The sequence below is a fragment of the Ambystoma mexicanum genome, chromosome 1p, assembly GCF_040938575.1.
Source record: "Ambystoma mexicanum isolate Mex_15411 chromosome 1p, UKY_AmexF1_1, whole genome shotgun sequence".
Lineage (NCBI taxonomy): Eukaryota > Metazoa > Chordata > Amphibia > Caudata > Ambystomatidae > Ambystoma > Ambystoma mexicanum.
This window is the reverse complement of record NC_090921.1, coordinates 784,150,953-784,164,362: the sequence shown is the minus strand read 5'-3', so window position 1 is coordinate 784,164,362 and position 13,410 is coordinate 784,150,953. Positions and strand designations below refer to the sequence as shown.

At 44.8% G+C, this 13,410-nt stretch overlaps 1 protein-coding gene across 1 annotated transcript in view; it reads left to right on the top strand.

Moving 5' to 3' along the window:
* Positions 1 to 13,410, top strand: part of JTB (jumping translocation breakpoint) — a 184,345-nt gene that overhangs the window by 44,714 nt on the left and 126,221 nt on the right. The window contains exon 3 of the mRNA XM_069651547.1: positions 11,872 to 11,912. Within this exon, the coding sequence (XP_069507648.1) occupies positions 11,872 to 11,912 (41 nt within the window). The remainder of the gene's footprint in view (positions 1 to 11,871; positions 11,913 to 13,410) is intronic.

Sequence of the window (13,410 nt, the reverse complement as noted above, 5' to 3'; positions counted from 1 at the left end):
ATTCTGGTGGCCTTTGACAGAGTCCTGGCCTCTTGGCGGCCTTCTGCCGACGGACACTATGCGGTAGTCGCCCCACAGGGCCACTTGTCCAGTTGGGCGGCCCTCGGTCTGCACCCTCGGTGCCTGCTGTTGGGTCTGCGTGCCCCGTCGCCCTGCCCACGGCCTCTTAACACTTGGAGGCAGTCGCTTCTCGTGTTCCGTGCGGCCGGGGCTAAATGCAGGATGTCCGGTTGGCGGGGACTTCGGTTGTATACGAATTGTTCGTATTACAACTGTTCGAATGACATTTGACCTTTTCACAATTGACCGAATTGTGAAGGTCAATTGTAACATATATGCGGGGGGAAACCCCCTGCAACTCCCACCCAACCCAAACCTGCCCAAAACCATATATATATATATATATATATATATATATATATATATATATATATATATATATATATATATATATATATATATATATATATATATATATATATATATATATATTGTTGTTTCCATAGGAAGAGCACTTTTTGGGTGGCTTATAACTTTCCCCCCCACCCCCCTGGACGAATCCTCACCAATTCAGAGTGGGCCATATACTTTTTTTGCAAAGTTTGGTGAGGATTCGTCCAGAGGGGGCGAAGTTATAAGCCGCCCAAAAAGACTTCATCGGACGAAGACCCGTTCCAGGTCGGGTCTCTTCCCGCCGGGTGCGCAGTGATTGGGCTGCTTTAAAGTCGTACCCCTAGATCTCCTTCCAGCGGTCTAATCCAGGGCATGTCCAGCAGGGGGCAGGTCTCTTCAGGCCGGCCACGTTTCAACTCCAGGCTGGCTGCATATGATGGCGGCAGTGTTACTGTGCGGGCCACAGTGGATGGCCTGCCTCTGTGGTGTCGGATGGCATCCCAGCAGTGGTGTAGCCATCCAGGAGTTTCAGGCGAAGATCCCGAATGTTGCTGCTGCTCGCGGGTACATTATCCGCGACTATCCGGGGGTGTTGGAGGGTGAATTAAACATCACGATGGCGGGCTTGCACGGAGCATCAGAGACCTGCGGCCATCTTCGTTCGGGCTTTCGAGCGCCCCCTCAAGAAGTGCAATATTTGAAGGATAAAATGAATTGTATTAAACTGTTAGAGAAAAAACGAATTTGTCTAATCAGTGACACTTTTGTGGCAGAATGACATCTGGAGAGGGTGTGATAGCGTGAGATTTTTTTTTTAAAAACATACAACTAAAAGGGTGCGTTTAATTATTTTCCTGAAGGGAGGTCTGCTAATCAGATGATCAGACCCTCTTTTCATAATGTTCCATGCCACAATGATTCTGCACTCATCTGACTCTGCTGTGACTATCCGCATCAACTGCTCTGCAGTGGGCAGGGCAGGATCAAAGGTCACATGCGTTCCGGACAGACAGAAATGGCTTTTTATTCATCTGCATCTGTGATTCAAAAAATGATCGTGGTGTATCCTAGTCAGCCTGTTGGCACATTAAACTGTAAATATAAGCCATGCCTGGCTATGTCTTGGTGCCTACAGAGATCACACAATTAAAGAGCCAGAGAATGTGGATGTCGTATTAGTGTTGGCTTGGTGAGCATTGTTCTAGTAATGACCAGGCTGGTGTGTATTACCTGTATGCCCTCTGTCTCCATCACAACCATTGTGATCCGGACCCAGGAAACTTCTCAATTGATCACACTGAGGAAGGTGACGCCTTCCTTCAAGGCACAAGAACCCTCCCAGGGATGTCGCCTACTAACTGATGCTTCAAAGAAGTCCTGACATAACACAGCCACTCTCACACCAGGGTGCTGATCACTGGAGTCATTTTGAAGTAGGCAGAAATGGGAAGGGGGTGGAGTTATAGTTGCCAGAGGACAAACCTAGGCCCAGAGTGGGTTTTTACCATCTTGGATTGTTCTAGTGCTCCCCTGCCTCACCCTGCAGAAAAGGCACTATGGATTGCGAAAGAATCCAGTAGATGCTGTGAGAAACCTGAGGGTATCCTCACTCCTAAACCCCCTGGATTTGCTTCTCAGGTGGCCAGGGAAAGGCTGTCGGTCTTGGATCCCGACCCTAGGGGTGGAGAAGCGAGGGAGGATCACCTAGGTGGAGAGTCCTTGGGGATTGGGAGTGGGGTGTACCCAGGCGAGACATGGTATAGAACCTTTTCCTATTGATGAACAACATAACCTTTCCCCACACTTTATGGTTTACTGTAGGTCAGCTTCCCTCATTTTCCCTCATGTAACACTTGACACTACTGAGACGAGGAAGAGGCAGCTGAGAGTAATGAACACTATGCCATTTTACCACTTTAGTACTGGGACGAAGAAGAGGCCTGCAAAGTGTTGTGAAGGCCAGGAATGCCCCCTTAATCATGGTCAGGCAAGCTTAATTGAGAAAGCACACCTGCAACCTGTTAAAGGGTTGCAGGTGTATAAAATGAGAAGGAGAAAGCAACACATGGAGGAGCAGCAGTGGGGCCTGTGCGATCAGCAGGGAACCTTGTTTGAAGAGAGGGGAGTTGCTGAGGAAACTTCTGTGGGTCGTCCCACTGCATGCAGCACGCTGAGACGCTGGGGACTGCAGAGAGAGAGGGGCCCAGCAAGCGTGGCGTGGGAGCTGGGGCTCCGTGGAGCAGACTGAGGGCTGAGAAGGGAGTCGTGTGGAGAGGCTGTCCCTTTCTCTTGCATCAGAGGTCCTTCTTCCCCTGTGTCAAGATGCCGATACAGGAGTGTCTGAGGGTGGGGGTTGGACCCCTACAGCAGAAGCAGAAGGCTGTGTACTCCGTGCTGCTGGAAAGATGTGAAAGCGACCAGTGAGTTTCTGTCAGATGAGAAACCCGGTGAGCGAATGCTTGAACATTTCCATTGTTGATGAATACTATATATCAGAGTGGTCGCGTGTTTCAAGGAGAACATTTTGGAAAGTCTCTGAGTGCTGGGCATTTCACTTGAAGTAAAACAAATGAATATTGAACATTGGGCTGAATAGAAAATGAAGCTCAGGCCCCACCAATGTCTATCGAATACCGAACTGAAGTACACATTTTGAAAATAAGCAAGACTACTATGTGTTGAGTTCCGAAGTTAACAGAACTTTGAAATTAAGCAAAACGAATACATATTGTGGACAGAATCTTACAATTAAGTAAAACTAATGCATGTTTAATTCCGAATTGAATGGAACTTTAAAACTAAGCTAAACAAAGGTACACTGACAATTGAATTAAATGGAATTTTAAAGTTTTGGGCAAAGAAAAGCGTATTGAATACCGAATTGAGAAAAAGCTTGAATTAACTGAAACCCTGAAGTTAAAACCCTATACAGCCAAAAGGCTCACATGAAAATAAAAGATGAACAAGGAACGCAAGTGTTGGGCAAGATTGTGTGCAGTACCCTGTGGGAGACTGCACTAGCCTTGTTCTTTTGGCAATAGTTAACCCAACCTTTGGTATAAGCATGTACTACACAAGTTGGTAGAGTGACCGAGCAGCCAGGCTTATCTCAAGAGGGGTCAATATGAGCTGTAGGGTTGCAGCATAGTTTCACAGTGGCAAATATCCAATAGCACTTGAAGGTTTATAGATTAAACTATTATTTATTAATTTAAGTCAGTTTGAATAAGCCTTCTTTAGAAGGGAACAAATATGTAACACATAAATATAATTCAAAATACACACTCTGTTTCAATAAATCAGTAGATGCCCATTTGGGATGGCACACAGACACTTCCTACACCCTGAGGTGACTTCAATAACTAGGACACTGTGTACATTGATATATCACTGGTACATTTAGAGCAATACGGAGTTTGGTGTCAAAAGTAAAAGGAATTAGGGAAGGGTAGGAAACCATGGTTCACAAGTTTCTCAAACAGGTAAGCACTTTTAAACCCCACAATGCAATGTAGATTAACCCTTTCCCAGCTATACAAGTAAATAATGTATGACTTTTGGAGGGACATATCAAAACACAAAGTCAGAGGTTAGAAGAGTCTTCAGGGAGGCAGGACAGTCAATGTCATTTGAGCAAAGTCTAGCTGCGGCACTTCTTGAAGGCAAGTAAAAAGTCTTGCACAATGTTTTAGAGAGTTTTGTAGAAAATGAAATCACCGTTTGGCTACAAGCAACTCTGCAAAAGGCAACCAATGCAAGTCTCAACTGAGAGCAAGCAAGTTACACAGCAAGCGGTAAGTACCCCTTAGTTTACAGTACCTTAAGTCTGAAGAAATTGGTTCCAGCTGGCTTCTGTTCCTGTTGTAGCATGGCAGATCCTTATGTTCCTGGGCCTCAGTTGCAGGGACAAGAGGGAGGACGTCTGGGGACTCCTGCACTACGATTCGAAGGTCAGCGGCAGCAATGGGCAAAGTTCAGATCAGCTGCACTTCACGGTTTCAGCTTCTCGCAAATAGCACCACTGTGGTTCTTGGCTTCCTTGTGGGCTTTCCTTGCTTCTGTGGTCCAGGACTCTGTTGAGGTGACTCAGGCTTGGTTAGTCCTGCTTCGAGGGAGTCCGGAGGATCTTCCTGAAGCTCGGGTCCGACTTAAAAACAATGCACTCGATTCTGGTGTTCCACTCCCTACCACTCAGTTCCTGCAGCAGCAAATGGAAGTACAGCCAGCAACGAGAGGATTTCCAGATGAATTCGTCTTGGGGTCGATTGGTCCTACCAACCCAAGTGGAGATGTCGTCCTTTGCAGGGCTTCTCTAGTCGAGGCGGATTCAGAGCTACAGTACTGCAGCAGGGCTTCACCAGACAAACCAACCGTCCCGGAGTTGCAGAGAGTTTCTCTTCCAAGTTCTTCTTTGGATTCCTTCGTCCAATTTTATGCAAGTCTCTCCCATTCATTCGCAGCCTAGCTGTCACTCACACAGCAGGGTGGCTGTCCTTTAAGGACAGACAGCTGGCCAATCACCTTTGGGTACATTCCTGTAACAAAACAAAGCAAATGCAAAAACAACAACCAAGGAGACTAAGCACAGGGAGTTTCGGGAACCTCCCTCACTTCCTGCCCTGCCAGACACACTGGAGCCAGAGGCGGGTTTCAACAGTGACAAAACAAAAAAACAAAGACAAAACGAATAAAGGGACCAAACCTGGTTTGGCACGCAGAATAAAAGGACCTTACCAACAAGAAATGGAGAAAAAAGAAGACGGGCCATTTTGACAAAATGGGCACCCATGGGTGCTTTATGGCAGCTGCAATTGCAGCCCGTCGTAAAAACACACAACGGTAGGAAAAAGTAAACCACTCATTTAGCCATTAACTGTAGAAAGGGTAACATAAAAATGTTACATGAGAAAGTAGACAAAGGGGATGATAAGTAACCCCTCCAGCACTCTATGTAAGATAGTGTTTGCTGGGTCTACAAAGTTACAAAAGGTAAGTAAAGTCAATTTCACTTTACTGCTCTGGGAAACAGTAGTTTCACCAAGAGAAGGTACTTAAACCTTTGGGAAATCTAAGAGACTTCTCTGTGCCACTGCACAGAAAGTGGTGTGTGTCACAATGTAAAAAGATGATGCCTGTGGAGTTTGTCAGACTCCAAAACCAAAAGAAACTGTGTTAAAATCAAAGACAAATACATGAGCGAGTGGGTAAAAGGTCTCACTCTCTCCAGGATAAAAAAAAGTCCTAAAGTCCAGCAAAAGGGCTGAGGGTCTCTAAGGTAGATGGGGAATTAGCACATTTCTGAGAATTCTCCCTAACAGCAAGTGTGACGGAGAAAGACATTTGTGATGATGAAATTAAAGTCTTGGAGAAGGGAAGCCTGAGACTTGAGGAACTACATTTGTTGACTTGATGACGGATCCTCAAGATTCTTTTGTGTTTGAACTCTGTTACTTGAAAGAACAGTATTACTTGGAACTTTGGGGTGGGAACCCCGAGGATTGTTTAAAACTGTATCATTGTGAACCCAAGAAAGATCATTTTGGGACTTTCTATGCAAATGTTTTACAGTTGGGGAAGGGAGCTGAAAGGAAGCTGCGAGCTGGAAGAAGCTCAGCACTTTATGTGGACACTGTTTCTTTTGGTTGTTCACATCCCTACACATTGCACAGATCTAGCTGTGAAGGCAAGTATAGGTTTTGGACACAGACAGACTTTTAAGCTGAACTCTTTGGCTCAGACTTTCCTTAGTTTCATTAGGTAGGTAAATCCCAACTAGCATAGACAAGTTAGGCCTTTTTCCATCCTGACATTTAATTTAATAAAGTGGTTTATTTGTAACTTTAGTTTGTTGTCTGTGTCTTGCTTCATGATCCATTCACAATGCAAGACGTCAATAATGCACAGGAGCATTTTCATGATGCCTTTTCCCACAATATATGCCAATATGACCAACAATTTCATTCTGGCTGTGCCCATACATGTAGATTATGGTTCCTCCAATACATGCCAGTATTCTCATACAAGACCATGCTCTTGTTTGGTTTTTTGCACAGTGCCTGTAGTGATACTATAAATAAACATGCCCATGCTTGTTGTGTCAATAAATGCCAGTATCTGTACGTAAGAACATAAGGCTTTTGTCTTAGCCGGGAAAAATGCCATGCCGCAGTAAGAAACCATGTTCAGCCTGGATATTCCAATGTAGTTCAGTCTAGCCACGTAATGGAACTTATCATGTTTGCTTAATCATCGATTCACAGTAAAAATGGCCATGCCACCATACGAGAAAAAAGCTAGTCTGCACCAAATTAGGCTATCCTAGCCAATTAGTAACGCATATTGTTAAGATGGATTTCCAAAATCAGCCCTGGGGGGTGAGGGATGTTGGGAGGCGACTCTATTATGGTGAACAGTGAGAGATCGGCTAAACCCAATCAAGTTGAGGTAACTTGGGCAGTCAAGGCTTAGCTTCAGGAAAGGTTTGAGAGTTGCGTATGGCTACAATTAGTCCACATAGAGCAGCACCACTAATAGTAATTTGTACAGACAAGTATACAAATACAATTCTTTATTAGGGTTTTAGATTACATACTAAACAAGTAAAACCTTTAGTCAAATATAAAAACTCTAGTCAATATTATCACACAAAACCATATAAAACAGATCTATACATTCACCCTTAGGGGAAATCGAATAGCATTTGATTCAATGACCGGTGAAACAGTGAAGTACTCGGTTCCATAGAAATAGAAAAAACTCTTTTGAATAATTTCAAAACAGCTCTCCTAACTTTTAAAGTCCAACCCTCAGATGGTTTGGGGCCTTGCGCCCAAAGGTCACCAGTTCCAAAGTAGATACTTAACAGGTTGGTGTATATAGAGATTTGTAGTGCTAGTGGTTATGATTTAATATGAGTCATAAAAAGTTAGTTCAGATCAGGACTCAACTCGATCACAACACACTAGGATAGCCCTAGAGGGGGTTCCTTTACCTAGGTTCCACCACCAAAGTTCAGGTAAGTTTGAGTTAGTGTCAGGATGACCCTTGTTACTCTATGGAAGACAGGATGGGTGGAAGCAACCGGTATTCAGACTTGCCACCCGTGGCTCAGTGGATACCACTTGTGGAGGTTCCAGACTTCATTGATGGCTTGTTCTTCTGTTTTGCTTCCTTTTGTGGGTGTTGTCTAGACAGGAGAGGTTACATCTGGTCACAGGATTTAGTTTTGGGTCGTCACGGTGCTTAGGAATATTTTCCTGACAGCTTTCAGTAGAACACCCAAACAAAGAAAAGTGAAGGCTCCTGCAGGTCCGTCATGGGAAGCTTCATGGACACTAAGATGACAAGATTCAACAAAGGTCACCACAGTCGGGCAGCGACAGGCTATCATCCAGTGGTGAACACGGGATCAGGTACAGCACAGCTTCCCTTGGTGTGAGACGACTGGAAATGTAGTAGCAGGTGACTTGTGGCACAAGCTGAGGATCTGCAAAGTTCCATTGCTCTTCTCGGAACGGCATGGTAGCCCAGCAGAGAGCTGGCCAGTCCACTGGTTCGTCCAGGGAAACTTCCAAAGGCTCAGCAGGCACGGATCCTCGAGCAAGGGTCAAGACTGGTTGTTCCCACCGGTTCAGGGGTTGAACCACCAACAAAGGACTTCCTGAGATCAGATACATAACATTGACCAAGATGCATGTGCACGACCCAATAATATTTGGTTTAGGAAAATGTTTACATGAGAATACTAGTGTTCAACAATAGTGTACCTTGACCCTTCGAAAAACCACTCTTCAAATATGTGTGATTACACACTTAATTATTTATTAGACTTTACAAAGGTGTATGTCATGTGCTTGTGCCAACACGTATTTCACCCCCTGCAGGTTTTTTAAAGGCTTTTTCTAGTAATGGCTAATCTTGTAGCTGTTGCTCATGTTGAGGTATTCCTGCAGGTTCTATATTTATTTTGTAATCTATTGGTTAATGGCTAAGTCTGGTCCATCCTTTGTTATTTTTAAAAATATTCATGGTCCATTGCCAATAATGAGGTTTGTACAAGTGGGCCTGTTGTTCTTCGTGTTCCCAGTGCGTGTCGTGCGTGTCTTCAGTGTCTTCAGATGGGGACAGTGGAGTCCATGGTGGTCAGCTGCAGACGCCCTCTTCCGGTCATAATCGGCTGCTCGTCTTCATAGAAGTCGTGACTTCAATGGCGACATGTGGAAAAGCTGCAGGAGCCCTCGTTTTATCTAACATTCAGGCTGGGAGCCTTCCCATCAGTGTTAAGGATTGGCACCATTCAAACTGGGAGTGGCTATCCAATAATGGATAGCCACTGCCCCTTAGCCCGCGAAAGCCACCACATTCCACCGGGAAGGTATTTCCATGTAAGGCATTTCTTGGCCTGAGAAGGTAGTAAGAAGGACAAAGACAATATGGTCAACGAACAAGCAAAAAACCTTGAGGCATGGCCATTTTAGGGGTGCTATCTACCTTTTAGTAGCAATAGGCTGTAAATGCGAAAGTGCACGAGTAAAATGTCACTCAAACGGTTATAAATATCACAGCTGCCAACAGCTTATCTTGATTGTAATAGTAACCAAACATCCATTTATATAAAAAGTTATAAGGATACACTATATCCTAACTGCACTTCACTCTAGGGTGATTTGTGCAATTGTAACAATACAGGAATTCAAAGAGATAGACAAATTCTTAGGGACTATTCAGTTCCCTCATAAGAATGGGCACAGCAGGAAGAAAGTCAGGTCAGAGTTTAAAACATGCAGAAAGAAGGGGTGTCCCATAGAAATATATGGGGGGAAGTTGCAAACCGTAAATCATTCTAAACACTTGTCATGTTTGATTTACTTTTGATGCCAGTGAAAAATGTAATGCCACAGTAAAAATATTTGTCCAGCAAGCCTCGACCCAAATCTGTGGCACAGGGCCCACCACGACATATACACACGCATTCACACATCTATCATTTTCTCCTTCACCACACTTTCATAAACTAGCTCATTCACACGTGCACACATACATCATACGCTTGTTCCCATACACCATACTAGCCCCTTCATACACACGTGCACCTACACATTTACACGCATCCAAAAACACATACAGTCATTAAATTTCTTGAACACCGTAGAGTGTCTGAATGTGCAGGGAGAAGCCGCAGGTGCAACCCCCTATGTACATTCACATCGGCAGTTGCCCAGCCTGCATGGGCCATGCAAGACTGAGGAAGCAAAACGGCCCGGCTTTGCCTGCTTCATTAGACATATGCGCTGGAGAACCAAACTGTAAAAGGAAAACCAAGTTTCACTGTACAATTTATTATGGATGAGAGGCCCTTGTCTTCGAGCCGGTTAGACCACGATCAATTCATTTCAAGGCACAACAGCACCTGTGATGTTCTTTTTGGCACTTTATGATTTTTGAACTGCTTATCCGCTCTTCAAGTAGTACAGATGCTGACTCAAACCATCGAAGCACACCACCTGAACTTGACCCTATTGCAGGCTTCACTCTGTGGAAGCACCGATTCCAACACAGACGTGGCCTGCTGGAGGCCATCGATTCACATGTCTGAAACACCTACTTGGCAGAGCAGAAGCATTGCCTCAATACCAACTCAAACCTCTGGAGGACATTGATTTGACTATAGCAAAACACAAGAGGTGATGGCTGGAAGGTTTTGAATTAATCTTAACGTCTGGCAATTGCTCTCGGCATGTCTTAACACACAAAAAGGGGATTTGGAGCGCACACCAGAACAACATAATTTAATATCAGAGTAAATCTCACACAAACACTGTCCCTAGGTTGAAGCACACCCTGTCAGTTTCAGTGGGTGCTATCTCTAGGTTGGCCGTGGTGCACCGCCTATCAGCAGGAGATGGAGAGGAAACTATCCCTATTTTCAAGGCACCAATATTTTGGATTATAGTGTTAAAAAAACATACAGCAACCCACATTAACAGAAGCAGACCATTACTATCCAATCTTTTTCACATTCTGAACATTCCAGAACATTTTCTACCACTGTCCTATTGTTTGTGTTGCAACTGTATCAGCTCACACCACTCCTGAAGAGTAAAGCCTGCCCACTGCCCAAATTACCAAGAGGTGAAGGAGGTACACCTGTTGAGCTGTACATGTTTCAATGTCTTCGCCCCAGAAGTCCTGCTCTCACTCGTGTTCCACCTTGCTCAGAGTGAGTCTCTATGTTCCACCTTTTATCCATGTGAGGAGAGCTTATTGGTATCAGATGTGGTATCCAGTCATCATTTCGAATACAAAACGGTCGAATGCAATACATTTGAATCAAAAGGACCTAAAAATAAAAATGACCGAATGCTTTTTTAAAAAATGTATTTTATTATTTTGGTTTTGGTATAGGACAAATCAGTGGTTTTTGGCCAGAAAACAGGCTTTTGGGGGGTACCCCCCAAAAATAAAAAGTGCCTTTGATTATTGTATTTATTTATTTATTTATTCCCGGTTCTTTTGTTTCGTAAGTATTGCATTTGAAACTTTATATTCAAATCTTTCACTATAAACCATCAGATGTGGAGTCAAGTGCCTGACTCTGCCTAACCCAATTAGCGGGACATGTCCAATGCGATATGTAAAAGTTAGCACGTTAGCATTGTTACTCTGACGTCCTATTCCTCGGCCAAGTGTTTGTGTAGAAAGGGGTTGGCGGGGAGTGGGGGGGGGGTGGGGATAGTTGGGACATCAGAGAATCCTAGGAGGGATCATGGGTATGGGAAAGGGAGGAATAGCGCATCTCACCATCGGTTGCCTCACCCCCACTCCTCGAAGACCCCTCACCCAAGTGATCCTCACTCACTGGTCCACCCCAGGGGTCTGGATCCAAAGGAGGGAGAGAGGGAGAGAGGGAGAGAGGGAGAGAGGGAGGGGGGTAGGGGGGGAGAGGCAGGGCGGGAGAGAGAGAGAGAGAGGGGGAGAGAGAGAGGGAGAGAGAAGGAGAGAGAGAAGGGGAGAGGGAGGGGGGGAGAGAGGGGGAGATCCCCGGGGACTAGTAGATGAGACACCGTTTGGTTTCTCACATCTGTGAGTTAGGACAGAAACAAGAGCACAACAATGCTTTTGTCAGAATGGAATAGTGATTCAACCTGGTATTGCGAAGTCTTATCTGCTCTTATTCTTAGTTCATATTCCGAAGGTGAAATAAGTCGTAACGTTCATCAGTATTCCAGCTAGAGGATTAGCCTGACATCTCTGACTGTATCCTGTTAAGATCTTATTTAATAGTGTGATTAAGAAATGGTTTCATGTAACTGTACTTCTCTGGAGGAATATTCCCTTGTGCGTATTTTGTGATAAATTGTTTTCTGGTGTTCTGCACAATAATGTTTAGTATTGAATACTTAAGTAATCTTGTTGCTAAATCATTAACGAGGTTTGTGTGCATTCTATTACATTCTTTCCTTTCTGGTTCTCTTTCAGATCAGTAGATGGCTCAATTTCAAAGGCTGAAAAGTACTCTGGTGAGTGACTGATCTGTAGGTCTGTGATACAAATTGCTGGAATCTATTTCGTTTCTACTTATAGTCTCTGTAAAGGGAGTTTTTGCACAGGCCTCTGGGTGAGGGCTGTACAATCACTAACCTCAAGGTGGGGTAGAGCAGTTAATCCAAAAGGGAAGCCAAAGGAAGTAGGGTTACTCAAAGTTACAGTTAGTCCAAGCACTGGAAAACGTACCACACTGCTATGTTGAAGAATAGACAGATATTATATAACACACACACACACACATAGGGGCCTGATCACGAGTTGGGCGGTAGCCCTTAAATGAGGCGGTAACGGTGTTACCGCCGCATTTAAGGGTCCGCCCAATTTCCAGTCTGGCGTGCTTACCCCCAGCTTGAAGCTGGGGGTAAACATGCCAGAAAAATTCCAATTTTCGTGGCATTTACTGTAAGCGGTATTACTGTGTGGTAATTGTGCCGAAAATTCCCCATTGGGTCGAATGGACCCAATGGGGAATGGTGACTAACAGTTGGCACCCAACCGGTGATCCGGCGGTAATACCGCGGGATGGGTGTGTGCTAACGCAAATAAAGTTGGGCGGTATCCCATACAGGATACTGCCCAACTCGTGATCAGGCCCATAGTAGTTAAATAAGTAAGCACTGGCAAGCACCTTGTACGTTAGACATGATGTGAGACAAGTGTGCTTTGCATAACAGTATGCTGGTACAAGGGGGGAAAGGAACTGGTACAATCTTAACTGCCACAATCCTCCCCAGGGGAATGACTGGTCTGGTTTTCTCTCTGGAAGGCCTCCTACCCCCACCCTGAGATGGGTTCCCATCCCCTCTTGACACCGACGGTATACTGGCCTTGCCAGAGTGTGTGTAACTGAATTTTTCACCACTCATGTTCTCCAAAGTCTAAGCCTTACTACTCAGTCACACTACCTTGATAGAGTGTAGCTAGACTTTAGTGTATTTCACTGTTCACCAGAATAGCATGGCCTCTTGGAGTCTGTCCACAGGGCTGATTTCTGAAAATCCATCAGTTGCCACATTCAATCCTCCCGGAGGTTCTTCCCCGGGCATCCACACTGCATGTGGATTTGGCAGTGAATCTCGGACACCCTTTAAATACATCTGGCCTGATCCGGCTACTGTGAGCGTCCAAACTGGAGTCTCAGGAAGGCCATGACCGTATATGGCTAATCATTAGATTGCATGGTTACCAGGTAAACAGAACCTCATTGTGGAGTGCCACTGGACTTCCAACATCTGGTTACGATTTTAAGGGGACTAGCAGGGATCAAATCCTTTGCTTCCTGTAAAGGAAAATAGCTGCAGCAGCCTGCAGTCCATTTGCTGTGACCAGCTAGTTAGATCCATAACAAGCTGAGCATGGTGCCAAGCCAGGGGGAAGAGGGCGCTCATTGGAAATCACTGAGGAGACATTAAGATTAATGAACTAGTAGTCCATGCAAAAATATCATCTTATTTACATTAGGTCACAGGA